General features: G+C 61.8%; 1 protein-coding gene across 9 annotated transcripts; it reads right to left on the bottom strand.

The window, feature by feature from the left end:
• Window positions 1-900: 900 nt before the first annotated feature.
• DHX58 (DExH-box helicase 58) lies at window positions 901-13,485 on the bottom strand. 9 transcript variants are annotated; one of them, XM_005294075.5, is made up of 13 exons: window positions 13,330-13,485; window positions 12,102-12,306; window positions 11,067-11,268; window positions 10,267-10,457; window positions 9,716-9,832; window positions 9,309-9,435; window positions 7,418-7,609; window positions 6,646-6,902; window positions 5,803-5,952; window positions 5,034-5,195; window positions 4,514-4,704; window positions 3,869-3,965; window positions 901-3,157 (listed from the first exon to the last, which is right to left on the bottom strand). In XM_005294075.5, the coding sequence occupies exons 1-13, from the start codon at window positions 13,446-13,448 to the stop codon at window positions 2,984-2,986; spliced, it is 2,184 nt and encodes a 727-aa protein (XP_005294132.4). In that variant the 5' UTR covers window positions 13,449-13,485; the 3' UTR covers window positions 901-2,983. The 9 variants fall into 9 exon arrangements, with proteins under 9 accessions (XP_005294132.4, XP_042700537.2, XP_005294134.2 ...); XM_042844603.2 differs by having other exon boundaries at window positions 12,102-12,288; window positions 13,330-13,476; XM_005294077.5 differs by lacking the exon at window positions 13,330-13,485 and adding an exon at window positions 12,788-13,163.
• Between the last annotated feature and the right edge of the window lie 40 nt (window positions 13,486-13,525).

Raw genomic sequence — 13,525 nt, 5'->3', positions numbered from 1 at the left:
GCAGTTACGCTCCCAGCAGCGCAGGGATCAGCTGTTCCAGCCAGATCGGATTCACTGGCCGCTTTGCTCAAGTGTTAAAAATGCAACCTGGCGAATTAACTAAAAAGCAAAACAGGAGATGCAGAAAAGCCCTAGCGCTGCTGCCGGGGACTGTCCCGACGTGCCAGGAGCAAGTCTGCCTTTGCCCTAGCGACCCCAGATACCCTTGCTGAATATTTGCAGGCTGCCACTTCGGCTGGTTCTCAGACCTGCCTTGCTGCAGCTCCCACCTTGATCCTTTAATCTCCTGCCAGAGGGATCTGAGCATCAGCTCTGAAATACCCCCCGGGGCAGGTTCAGCGCCCGGCCCGACTGCTTCCTCCCTGTCCGGTGGAGGAGCTGAGCTCAGGTGGGTTCTTCAGACCAGGTCCTGATCAGGCTGTTTGCCCTGCTCAGGGTTCGTGGGCAGAGACTCATGGGCCGTGGCTCTGCCTTTCCTCGGGCCTCCAGCCTGCGCTCTTCTGCGCTAAGAGAAACTCGGCAAATACAGACACAGTCTGAGACCACATGGCTCTGCCAAGCTGTCCTGCAGTGGCTCGAGGGCGTGAGTGGCTGCCTGTTAGGAAGCAGCGCACCAACCCCTACCTGGCTGTGAGTGCCACGCTGAGATCTCACCCGTCAATTATCGCGTGTGAACTCCTCAGGCACCATAACAACCTAGCCACGGACTCACAGACAGTCCCCGGGGCACTCTGATCTGTCTGGCCACCCGGGTGGGCCTGCCTTTGTGAGAGATGGTCCCTTACACCAAGAATCACAGCAATATTCAGGTTACTCCCACTCCCAAAGGACCGTCCCTTACCCCAGGTTAAGTGCACCTCAGATCGCACACCAAAGATGACATGCGTAACCAACCCTATACTAACCTAGCGAAAGATTTATTCTATAGAAAAGGAAATCCGAGTTATTCATACAGTTAAAGCAGGTAGACATAGGCACACAAATAAGTTCCAATCTTCAGTTTCAAAAAGTAACAGGAGCTTCTATGCCATGCAAGCTCGGTATGTCCCGCGGGGCTAAGCCAAGCTGAGCAGCTGGGGAACTTTGGCTTATGCCTAGCGATCCTTGTCCCATGCAAAGCAGCATAACGCTCCAGTTCCTCCTTGTTAGGGGTTTTTATTCCCTGCCCCTCTTCTGCTTGGAGTTGAAACTCAGCTGATGGGAGGAATTCAGGGGTGAGACTCATCTTAATAGGGTGGGGGAGCGTAAACAACCAACTCTTTTGTCCACTTGAATGTTCCGCTCTAGTCTGTCTGGTGTGGACGGGCCTTCCTTGGGGGCTGGCAGTAACACCTGCTGGTGGGGACCGGCCCTTCGCACTAATCACGCTCTGCGGGCCGGTCTTTACACAGTCACAGAGGCTGACAGTGCAAATGCTCAGCGATTACCTTACAGTGTGGGACACAGAGCGTGACTGCGATTAACGCACGTGGCAACTCACAGCAATCCCATCAAGACTAAGCACATGCGGACAATTCTACTACCTATTTTAACACCACTAACCCTCGGGGAGCCAGCCTGGTGCCCGCCGTGTATTTATCAGTGTTCAGTGGAGGTCTGGGGACCTTGGCATGAGCTGGCACCTGGCCTGCCAGCGTCACAGCCTCAAACCCCCAAGTGGCAGCAAGCTGCTTGGAGATCACGTGCAAAGCAACTCGCTGGCCACTCCCGACCGCATGGTGTGGGGTCTAGGGACTCCGTGGGGCTTGTATTTCCTACCTAGCCAGAGCTAGCGCTAGGCATCACCAGACTGAGCCATGGCGCAGGGCCCTGAGAGGATCAAGGAGGTCCCCTAGTGGCTCTATTATTATTATGTTCATAAGAACTTGCCTGTTTTCGTATTGGCTCCTCCCCTCTGGCTAAGCCCAAGGCTGGCGGTTCGGACAGCAGAGGGGCTGGCGGCAGTTCTGCAAACTGATCACTCGACACGCACTCGGCTTCGTGCAGCCGAGCAGGAAAAAACGTGGCTTCTGCGCACCGCGCAGGATCATTGCAAGCTGTGACCGAGATCGGGGGGGGGGCTCCCGGACAGGGGCAGGTGGGAGAGATGTGTCCTGTCCTTCCCAGAACCACAAAGAAATGTACCTGCAACTCCCCCGAGAAGGGGCGCGGCATTATCCTTGTCTGACGGCTAGGGAAACTGAGGCACAGAGGCGGGACGAGACTTGTGTGAGCTCAGCCAGTGTGTCCTGTCCTTCCCAGAACCACAAAGAAATGTACCTGCAACTCCCCCGAGAAGGGGCGCGGCATTATCCTTGTCTGACGGGTAGGGAAACTGAGGCACAGAGGCGGGACGAGACTTGTGTGAGATCAGCCAGTGAGTTAGCGGCAGAGCTGGGAACAGGACCCTGGTCTGTGATTGGGTCACAACACTCGGCTCCTTACCAGTGAGTGTTGAGGGGCAGGGCAGGGAGGATGGGGGAGTGTGTTAGACACCTGGGGAGGGCAGGAGGGGTTTTATGGTCAATCCTGGGCTGAACAGTACAGCTGTTGGCTGGGGGTCAGACAACATGACCCCCACGGTCCCTTCTAACCCTGTGGGTCTATGGTTCCTTGCCCTGTTTGGCCGGGACACGTCAGTCCCATCACCAGACCACCTCCCAGTCCAGAGCCTGGTCTCTGGGGGTGGCAGCCCCCCTAGGTCCCAATCCTGCTCCTGACGCTGTGTGGGCCCAGCGGGGCCCAGCAGAGCGGAGTGGGGCAGGAGCGCAGGGGGGCCCATCTCCAGGGGGTCCTTACTCCTCCATTGGTCTATCTCTGCCCAGTGCCCGGGCACTGCAGAGTGTATGGAGGAAAGACAGAGCCACGCCTGGGCAAAGCAGGGTTAAAATGCTTCCACTGTGCCCAGTGCTGATCTCTGGGAGGGGCGCTCCCGCCTACCATGCCAAGGGCTGGGCTAAGGCGCCCTATCGCCACGGGAGGGTGCTTGGGGCTCGGCCAGGCGCTACATGCTCAAGTTCCTGCTGCAGTACTCCACGTAGTCAAACTCCTCGATGGTGAAAGTCACCCGGCTCCATTGCTTGAGATGTTTGTTCCCGTCCGGCGTCGCCACCACGAAGTTTTTGATGGAGAGGATGGGCAGCGTCACGCTGCGGTAGATCATCTCCATGCCCCAGGCCTGCACGGACGGACGAGGGACACATCACCCGGACGGACAGGCAGGACCCACCGCAAATCGCTGGGACTAAACAGTCGCACATCTGGGTGACGGGGCTTAGAATCTGATCCCAGAGCTGAACTGTACAAACATCTCCTACTTATATACAGGGGAGTGTATAGACCTTAACCACACACACCCAGTCACACACAGACCGACACGTGCACGCACACACGTGCTCACACACACTCACTCCCACATACACCCAAGCTCCAATGGCTGGAAGTTTAATGCAGAAAAACTCGCACTGGAAATATGTCGCCCATTCTGAAATGTGGATAATTTGCCATCGGAGCAGACCCCACTATTGCCAATTCCCGGGATTTAATATTTGATGCTTTCCTTAAAGCCCCAACTCTTGGAGTCATGTGATATGGGGGGGGGGAAATCTCAGCTTTCCCTTAAAATAAAAAGGAAGTTTCCAGCCCTCATAGCTGTGCAGAAAAGCTGGGGGAGGGGAGCTGTGACCCCTAAAGGCTCAGAAACCCCCTTTTTTTAAACCTCATGGGTTTTGAACGTTTGGGGTTGGCAGCCTGGGATCTCCAAGGGAGGTGTGGATTCTCCGTCTCTCGGGCTCTGTACATGCAGACTGGGTGTATTTCCAGTTCAACCCCAGCGCCTGCTTACCCAGTAGGGGAGAGTCACCTGTGGGTGTCTCAGCCACATACTCACCTGGCCGCAGTTCGCACAGCTGATGCTGCCCCCTGGCTTCCAGTCCTTGAAGTTACGGGGAATCCCCACGTTGTTGGACGTGGCATTGTAGTAAATCCTGCGGGAAATGCACCAAGAGCCGTTGCCAAAAGGAGCGAAGCAGAGGGGGCTTGTGAGCCAAGAATGCCGGGCTCACAAGCAGAGCCAGCACGCAGCCACCTGGGGAGGGGAGCTCCCCGCCCACCGCCCCGGAAGAGGGACAATCCCAGCCCCAAGCTGCTCCCTGGATCTGTCCCTGGAGCGGACGGGAAGGACCCCGGCCTGATGGGGCCGACAGATGTGTCTCTCCAGGCTCTTGCTAGGAGCGGCTGCAAAGCTGGTCCCGCAGGGAGTCCCAGCGCTGAGCGAGGGGCCAGCAGGGCTGCCAGGCCGGGGGCCCCAGCGCAGAAGGAGAGCGAGGTCTGAGGGCAGGGGGCTGGGGAACATCTACTACGGCATTAAACATGCCTGCGCTAGCGACTGTCCCCAGTGGGTGCTGATGCTGCTGCCCACCTCCCCTCCCAGCTCCGGCAGCCCACGTGACACAGAGCGCACGGCCGGGGGCCCCCGGGGGACATGGGCAGGGCTCCGCTCGCTCGGGTCCCCGTCCCCCAGTCCCGCCCTCACTTGAAGTCTGGGTTGACGTTGACATGGTGCATCTTCTCCACGGTGCGCAGGTCGCTGCCGTGGCACACGGCCACGTTGCAGTTTATGCAGTGGAGGCGGACGGCGTCCGGGTCGTGCAGCTGCCGCTTCTGGTTGCCTTCAGCCTTCTTCACCTTCCGGCTAATGATGGCGCTTCGCTGCAGGGCTGTGATCTGGGGGAGGGGAGGGGCAGCTCAACGCAGGTGCGACAGGAACACAACCACAAGGAGACACCCACAGACACGCAGCAAGAGGCACCACCAGCCCCCTCAGCTCCACTCCGTCCCCTCCCCAGCGGCTGCCATCCACCACCCCGTGGGGCAGGCACCTGGGGGCCTTCGCACAAAACACAGGCTGTCTGAGCAGCGTGGCCGGGGTGGAGAACGGGGCCTGAGGCCCTAGCCGGCCCAGTGCACCGGGAACCCCGCTCTGTGCCATGGAGCATGGACACGGGCCAGGAGCTGCTGGCCCCCCGGGCTGTGCCCGAGCGCCGGCCCCTCACCGTGTCCCGGTACTTCTTCTCCGGCATGGCCTGCACCTCTTCGATGACTCTTTGCGTGAGCTCCTCCAAGGTCTCGTTCAGCCGCTCCCGCGACACCTCCTTGCTGTTGGCCTTGGCGAGGACGGAGTACAGACTGTTCTCGGCGCGGGCGCGGCCCCTGGCCTGTGCAAACGGGGACGCGCAGTCGGGTCATGCCTGGGGTCAGCTCAGGAAGGAGCCCAGGGAAAGCGCCGGCAGAGCCCCTCCCCCCACCGCACTCAGGAGTGGGGGCATGGGAGGTCTGCAACGCCCCCCAGCAAGGGGGTTGGGTGAACGCTGAGCCCACGAGGTGCAGGCGGATTCGCCATCCCCTGGTGCTGCTGGCAGATGGCACTCGGGATGGAAGGCCTCCTGGGCGCAGCCTCCCCAAGCGTGCCTTGACCCTGGCCTGCAGGGAGCCCCCAGAGAGGAGTGGGGAGTCTGGTCTCCATGCCTCATGTGTTCCTGGCCTCGCCGCACAGCTCCCGCTCCTGAGCTCTGTATCAGCTCCATCGAGAGGGACCTGGCTGCGAGCGGCGCTCGGCAGGACTCCGGGAGCCGGGGGCTGGGTGTGTATCAGAGAGACCCAGCTGGGTGGGCCTGGGACAGCCGGCTTCCCCCTGCACTGAGGAAGGCAGCGGCTCCCCCCACCCCATCCAGCCCAGCCTAGTGCTCGGTCCCTCGGAGCCAGGAGGGAGGGATCCGGGGAACAAGGGCAGAGCCTGGCCAGGCCTGGGGAGCGGCCGGCTACCTGCACCATGGCGATCTCGTTGGTCATCAGCCCGTAGCGAACCACGATGTTGCATTCTGGGATGTCCAGGCCCTCCTCGGCCACGCTGGTGGAGAAGAGCAGGTTGAGGTCTCCCTTGCGGAACAACTTGATCACGTCTTGCTGCTCGTTCTGGGAAGAGAGAAGGGACGGAGCTGTCGTTCCCGCCCACCGTGGGCCTGGCCCGGCGCCGCAGGGATCCCAGGCCCGCAGGCCCCTCTGCAATCACCCAGCCGCAGGGCGAAAGGACAACAGGGAACCTGGGACACAGAGCCCAAAGCTGCAGCTCTGCACGGGGACTCCCCAGGACACAGCTCCAGGGCCCCCGGCCACGACAGGGCGAGAATCACACGGATTAAAGCTACTGACTCGTCCCTTCCCTCCCAAGTGTGAGGGGACAGGTCCCCCACGCTTCCTTCTGCTCACCCAGTGGGGTGGGGTGGGGCAGGAGAGGCTCCAGGGGGAGGGCCTAGTGGTTAGAACAGAGGAGGGGGCGGGAGTCAGGACTCCTGGGTTCTTTTCCCCATTCTTGGAGGGGAGGGGACTCCAGGGTTCTCTTCTCCCAGCTGTGAGAGGAGATTGGGTTCTAGTGGGGTAGAGCTTGGGGGTCAGGACGCCTGGGTTCTCTTCCCAGCTCTGTCACCAGCCTGGGGAGCACGGCACTTCCTTCTTTGGGCCTCAGTTTCTCGCTCTTTCCCCTGGCCTCTCTCAAGAGGGGGGTGTGTGCAAAGCACCTGGCGCTCCTGGGCTGAGAAGAGCCGTGCAGGGCACAGCTGCCTTCAGCACCGTCTGCCCCCTCCCTTCCTTCCTCCCTCGCACACCCACCGGGGTCATGTGCTTGGTCTGGTTGCTGTAGCCGGCTCCGGTCAGGACAGCTGCCTTAATGTCCAGCCTTGCCAGCTTCGCGCTCTCCTGGATCCACTTGTGCAGGGCGTGGGCGCTCTGGCGCGTCTTGGTGAAGATGATGCCGCGGGAGCGGTCCAGGGTCCGGAACTGCTCCTGGAGGATCTCCTCCAGCTTGCTCAGCTTGGGGTTCTCGTAGCGCGGGTCGCTGGTCAGAGCCAGCAGGGCTGCCTTGATCTCTGCAACGGAGCGTGCAGGCAGGTGAGAGCGGCAGCTCTGAGCCAGCGAGCCCCAGGGCGACTTTACAGCACACGCACCCTGGCCCAGGATTCAAACCCAGGGCCTGCAGTGCTAAGAACACAGACTTCTACTGCTGAAGTGAAAGGAGTGACTGCAGCTGTAGGCTCTTATCCACTCCTGGGGACCAGCCCCCTCCCCATGGGTTACATTCATCCTAACGTTTCTCAAGGGGCTCGTCACACGTCATGCACATCTGGCAGCGAGTCCTCCCGGAGAGAGGTCCCATAAGCCCAGCACTGCGAGGGGCAGCGTGGCCTAGTGGTTAGGACACTGGCCTGGGAGTCAGGACACATGGGGTCTGCCACTGGCCTGCCTGGGCAGGTACCTGGGCAGGGTTCTCTGGCCTGCCCATATGCATCTATCTCAGCCTAGATGAGCACATTGGGCCTTGCTGACCCCTCCCCTTGCTTTGTTATGGGCGCCCCCTCCCCCGTATCCTGCTTCCAGCCCTTACCCTCGAAGGTGCTGACGAGGAAGCGCTCCGTGGGGTCCTGCAGAACCTTGGTGGCCTTTTCCAGCTGGTAGAACTCGTCCAGGGCGTTGAAGGCATCGATCATGCGCACCGTGTCATTGATCAGCAGCGCGTCGTTGTACTTCCGCAGGTGCAGGGCACACGTGCGCTTCTTACGGCAGAACGACTGGGCTCCTGGAACAAAACCACTGTAGCAACCGCTGAGAGCCAATCCCCCAGCACGGCGCCTTGGGCGGTCACTGAGAGCGGGGCCAGTGTGGGGACCGGGCTCCGGACTCCTGGGTTCTATTTCCGGCTCCGGAAGGGGGGTATCTAGTGTTAGAGCAGGGGAGGCTGGGAGCCCGGAGTCCTGGGTTCTATTCTGGCTCCGGGAGGGGGGTATCTAGTGTTAGAGCAGGGGAGGCTGGGAGCCCGGAGTCCTGGGTTCTATTTCCGGCTCCGGGAGGGGGGTATCTAGTGTTAGAGCAGGGGAGGCTGGGAGCCCGGAGTCCTGGGTTCTATTCTGGCTCCGGGAGGGGGGTATCTAGTGTTAGAGCAGGGGAGGCTGGGAGCCCGGAGTCCTGGGTTCTATTTCCGGCTCTGGAAGGGGGGTATCTAGTGTTAGAGCAGGTGAGGCTGGCAGCCAGGACGCCTGGGTTCTATTCTGGCTCCGGGAGGTGGGTATCTAGTGTTAGAGCAGGGGAGGCTGGGAGCCCGGACGCCTGGGTTCTATTCTGGCTCCGGGAGGGGGGTATCTAATGTTAGAGCAGGGGAGGCTGGGAGCCAGGACGCCTGGGTTCTATTCTGGCTCCGGGAGGGGGGTATCTAGTGTTAGAGCAGGGGAGGCTGGGAGCCCGGACGCCTGGGTTCTATTTCCGGCTCTGGAAGGGGGGTATCTAGTGTTAGAGCAGGGGAGGCTGGGAGCCCGGACGCCTGGGTTCTATTCTGGCTCCGAGAGGGGGGTATCTAATGTTAGAGCAGGGGAGGCTGGGAGCCCGGACGCCTGGGTTCTATTCCGGCTCCGGGAGGGGGGTATCTAGTGTTAGAGCAGGGGAGGCTGGGAGCCCGGACGCCTGGGTTCTATTCTGGCTCCGAGAGGGGGGTATCTAATGTTAGAGCAGGGGAGGCTGGGAGCCAGGACGCCTGGGTTCTATTCCAGCTCCAGGAACAAAGCATGTGTCAAAGGCCCATTACGCAGCGAGGAGGAAAAGGCAGTAACAGAAAATGCCACAATGGGGACTGTTGTTACGGCGCTGTATAACCTGGCTCAGTCCCGCACAGCAGCCAGGCGCGGGATCAGAGGCCCCAGGCTATCCCGCGGGAGGGGCGGGGTAATTCCTTCCCCGGATCGCTTTGCGCCTCGGCGCATGAGGCTGCACAATCCTTGGGATCAGATTCATGGCTTGAGTCACTGCAGGCACCATTCCGCACAAAACCCCTACAGGGCTATTAGCTTCCCTCCCACCCTGCAGCAGGAAGTCCCACAGCTAAGGGACAGGCTGCAGGCAGCATTCTGCCCTCTCGCAGGCACTGTCATTGGGTGCCCGTTCTGGAGCCCAGGTGGTTTATCTAGGCCATTTGTGTGTAGATTCAGTAACGCCTGGAGGGATCCCATTGTGCTGGGCACCCCGTGGACATGTAATAAGGGACCAGCCCTGCCCCCAAGAGCGCTCAGTTGAAAGAGGCAACACAAAGGGAGGATCGTTATCACCATTTTACAGGTGGGGAAACTGAGGCACGGAGCAATGAACTGACTTGCCCAAGGCCAGGCAGAGCTGGGAATTGAATCGAATCCAATGCCTGAACCACAAGCTCAACCTTCCTCCCCCGATTAGCTCTAGATTTCTCCCAACCCCCGTTAACCCCTCCCCTGCGCTGGCACACAGCCCCTCACCTTCCCTCCCCAGCTCGACAACGCGCTGCTCGTAGCTCTGGGTGCCGAAGTCCTGCGGCAGGCTGCCAACGTCCAGGTACTGGTGGATGTGGGCCATGGTCTCCTTCAGCTTCCGGCCCAAGGGATCCTGGGGAGCAGAGCGAGGCAGGGAGGGCTCAGAGTCTCGAGGGGAAGGCTGCTGCCCGTGGTGTGCCCCGAGGGCACGGTGCAAGCCCGGGTCGGGTCGCAGGCTGGGAGCACAGGGGACCCAGCCACCCCCCACCTCCCAGACCCTGAGCTAAGCAGAGCTGACTGAGGGGTTTAAACCCTCAAGGGCTGTCGCTGGTCTCCCCTGCAGTAGGGTCTCTCTCTTCTCCCCTGGGGTCTGTGCCCATGTGCAGCCCCTGGCGGCTCTGAGCGCCCTTTACCTGCGGCCTCTCGTGGGACACGTCGTACTGCTTCCTGGGCTGAGGGACTTGAGCCTGCAGGTGGACACGGTGCTTCTGAGACGACATGATTTTGGCGGTGTCCAGGTTGGCACAGATCTAAAAGGGTTAAACACACACACACACCCCGAGAGCCACATGTCATGGACGCACTGAGCCGGGAAGGGGGGTATCCCAGATGTACCCAGGCAGGGGTACCATCAGCATGGGCACATCTGGCTCCAGCAGCCACTCCCCCCCCACGCCCTAGGACGTCCCGACAGACGCTAGGGGGAACAACGCTGCAGCTCCGTGACCCATGTGGCTGCCGTGGCTAGAATCTCAGGTGTGTCAGGCGACCAGAAGCCGAGGAGATGGGGTCCCTTGGCAGTTTGCGCGGCCCCAATTCCTGCTCCAAGGGCCTTTGCCAGCAGCCAAAAGACAAGCCTGGTGCAATCTCAGGGAGGTTCAGCAGTTCCTGGGCCACTGGGATTGCAGCCAGCCACGTCCCCCGCTTCGCTGGGATGGGGGGGCGTGAGGAATGCTCCGCTCACCTGCAGGATGTGCTGCTTGGCCCCCTGGATGCTGGTGGCCCCCCCGGTGCCGGGCGAGGCGGTGAGGCCCAGGATCTGCGGCAGCTTCCGCTGGCCTGTCAGCTTGCGCTCCAGGTAATCCTCCATGATCTGGTTGTAGACGCCGTCCTTGTGGGTGTGGTGGCATTCGTCAATCACCAGCAGGGAGAAATCTGCCCAGGGAGATGGGGCTGAGCCAAGCTGAGGGCCCCGGAGCGAGGCTGACAGGGCGGGGGGGGGGGGAGCTCCGGAAGGGGGGAAGTGACTAGGGAGCTAGCTGGGGACCCGGGGTCAGTTCCCAGCTTTGCCACAGACTCCCTGGGGTGCCTTGGGAGGATTTCGAGGGGACCAGGTGGGCAGGTGGACAGAGCGGGGGTCTGCTCTGCGACTTGACCAGCAACTGCCGGGGGAATGACACTGTCTTTTCTGCCTCCCACGGACTCCAGATCAAATGTGTGCAGTTTACAAAACGCCGGCACTAGCCCTTCTGCCTCTCGATCTCCAAGGCAAGGCAGCCTCCCTGTCCCCACTGTATCAACAGGGAATGAATCGGCCACCCAGGGCTCTGTCCAGGGACCAGCCTTTTCCCTCACTCCCACCATTTCCATCCCCCAGGAGCTGAGAGTCAAGCTGGGTTTTCTCGCTGGCTTGTAACCAAAGGCCAGATCCTCAGCTGGTGTCAATCGGAATTGACACGGGCACAGCCGATTGAGACGAGCTGGGGATCTGGCCCTGAGATCCAAGCCCCACATGGGTCGGCTCCCATCTGGCCGGGCTCCTACCGGTCAGCTCCACGTGCATGTCCTCATCCTGGCTGGTCAGGGCGTTCTGCAGGATCTTGGCCGTGCAGATCACCACGTCGCTCAGCTTCACCTCCTTGGCGAAGAAGAATTTCTGGTCGCTGTCGCTGCTGATGGGCGTGACCCGGAAGCGATCCTGCAGGGCCTGGAATTCCTGCGTGTAGTGCTGGTCCACCAGGTGCACCTGGCCACCCAACACACAAGAGACGCCCTGTGAGGCGGAGAACAGGGCCTGGGGAGAGCCCCGGCTGCTGAGCTGAGCAACCTCCCATGGACAACAGAGGCAAAGCTGCGCAGCGCCCTGCCCAGCCCGACCCAGCCGCACCCTGCCTGTCTAGGGGGCTCCAGCGTAGAGCAGGCGTTTGGGGACCCTCCCTCCTTAGCATGGGTCATCGGCAGGTTTTGAACCCAGCACCTTCAGCACAACTAACGGGTAATGCCATTAGCTAGCAGCAGTAGTAGGCTGTTATCCTCCCACATGGACCAGCTGTGCAGAGAGCACAGCACACAGTGCTGGGGTGCCATGGGGGAGGATGGGCGGCCACGAGGCCTGGCGCTGGCCACGCTGGGACTGAGCCAGCTCTCGGCTGCCTGGGCAGAGGGCGAGGTGGGCATGTTTTGCCCACTTGCTTTCCCACCCCCTGCGTGAACACAGCTCCCCCACCTGGCGTCAAGTCCGCCCCCTTGAGACCGTGAGGCCAGCCTGATGCGGGTGACTAGCCCGACTGCCCGCTGCCCCCGCAGCCACGCCTGGCACATGGCGACCACCCAACGAACGTGGGAACTCGGCCACAGTTCCTCCATAGCACGGCTGTGTGCAAAGACCTGAAGGCCTGGGGTGGGGGCGGTTCCTCACTCTAGCTGGTCCCTCTCTGGCTGCAGCCCCAGCACGTCCAGCGTCCCCATCATGTCTGGCCGGGGACAGGCCGAGGGGAGCGCCAGGCAGGTCAGGCTGGGAGAATCAGCCCCACCCCGGCATGAGCCATTTCCCCCCCACCTGTGCAACTCCGGTCTCACCCTGTTCACCAGCACGGCCACCTTGGCCCGCTCCCGGGTCTCCAGGTGCCTCTTACACACGTAGGCCGCTGCCCGGGTCTTCCCTGCCCCCGTGGGCAGCCAGATGATGATGTTCTCGCCCTCCAGGGCGGGCACGATCACCTCCCACTGGTAGTCACGCAGCTCCATGCGGGCGGGCACTGGGCACCTGCAGGAAGCACAGGGCCTATGTGAAGGGGGCAAAGATGGTATCAGCATGGACCAAGCAAGAGGGGCTATCCCCCTGCCCTGCCCTCCAACCCCTCCCCCTCTACACCCCTTACCTAGCCCCCAATCTGACCCCCTTCCCCATTTCCCAACCCCTTCCTGGGCTTCCAGCCTACCTCTCTCCACCCCCTGCCCTGCCCTCCAACCCCTCCCCCTCTCCAGCCCCTGCCCTACCCTCCAACCCCTCTCCCTCTCCACCCCCTGCCCAGACCCCAATCTGACCCCTTTCCCCATTTCCCAACCCCTTCCTGGGCTTCCAACCTACACCTCTCTCCACCCCCTGCCCTGCCCTCCAATCCATTATCCCCCCTCTCCCCCCATCTTCCATCCCCTCTCCTGGCCTCATCCAATCTCCCCCCTCCCAGCTAGAGACCGGTCAGGTCAGACAGAGCCTGGGCCACTGAGTCACCCACCGCCCAGCGCTGCCCCCAGCCCCGCACCGTAGAACCTGGACCCGCAGGGTTAGCTCGTCTGACCCCCAGCACCCGTGAGCCTGGGCAGGCTGCCTGTGCCAACCAGCGACCCCCGGGGCACCCCCAGGCGGAGGGCAAGGGCAGGGGTGGGTGGCAGGAGCAGGCGGGCACTTCTCACCCAGCAGCGCCCCTCTCCGCCCAGAATCACCCCGCTGGCAAACGGACCCGGGTGAGTCGCCTGCTCCCCCGTGGTCTGGCAGCTGCTGCCTGCTGCCCACCCCACCCGAGACCCCCAGAGCCTGAGAGCAAAACCCTTCAGGGGGGTCCCAGCAGCTCCGCTCCCCGGAGCCTGGCCGCCCGCTTCCTGTCAGCTGCAGCTCCGGGCTGGGGTGCTGGAACTGGGGGGGCTGGAAGGGGCTGCAGCACCCCTCCCCCCCCGGCTTGAAGTGGTTTCCATTATATCCAGGGTTTAGTTTGGCTCAATGGCTCTTAGCGCACCCCCCCCACACACACACACACATTATTCCAGCCCCCCTGCGCCGGGCACGTTTAACTCCAATTACACTGACCTGGATCCGCGGACCAAGACACGAGCCCAGCGCAGGGCTCGGCTACACCACAGTGAATCCGCGGTCGGTCGCTGCACCGGCTGGAGTCCCCCTCGGGGATCCCTCAGCCAAGCTGTCATAGACAGAAATCGAAACTGAATCCAGTGCTAGACACAGACACCAGGGCAGCCCCACCCCGAGCTCAGCCCCCAGGCAG

The sequence above is a fragment of the Chrysemys picta genome, chromosome 24 (genome assembly GCF_011386835.1).
Source record: "Chrysemys picta bellii isolate R12L10 chromosome 24, ASM1138683v2, whole genome shotgun sequence".
Classification (NCBI taxonomy): domain Eukaryota; kingdom Metazoa; phylum Chordata; order Testudines; family Emydidae; genus Chrysemys; species Chrysemys picta.
The sequence above is the reverse complement of the archived record's forward strand: the minus strand, read 5'-3'. Positions and strand labels throughout refer to the sequence as shown.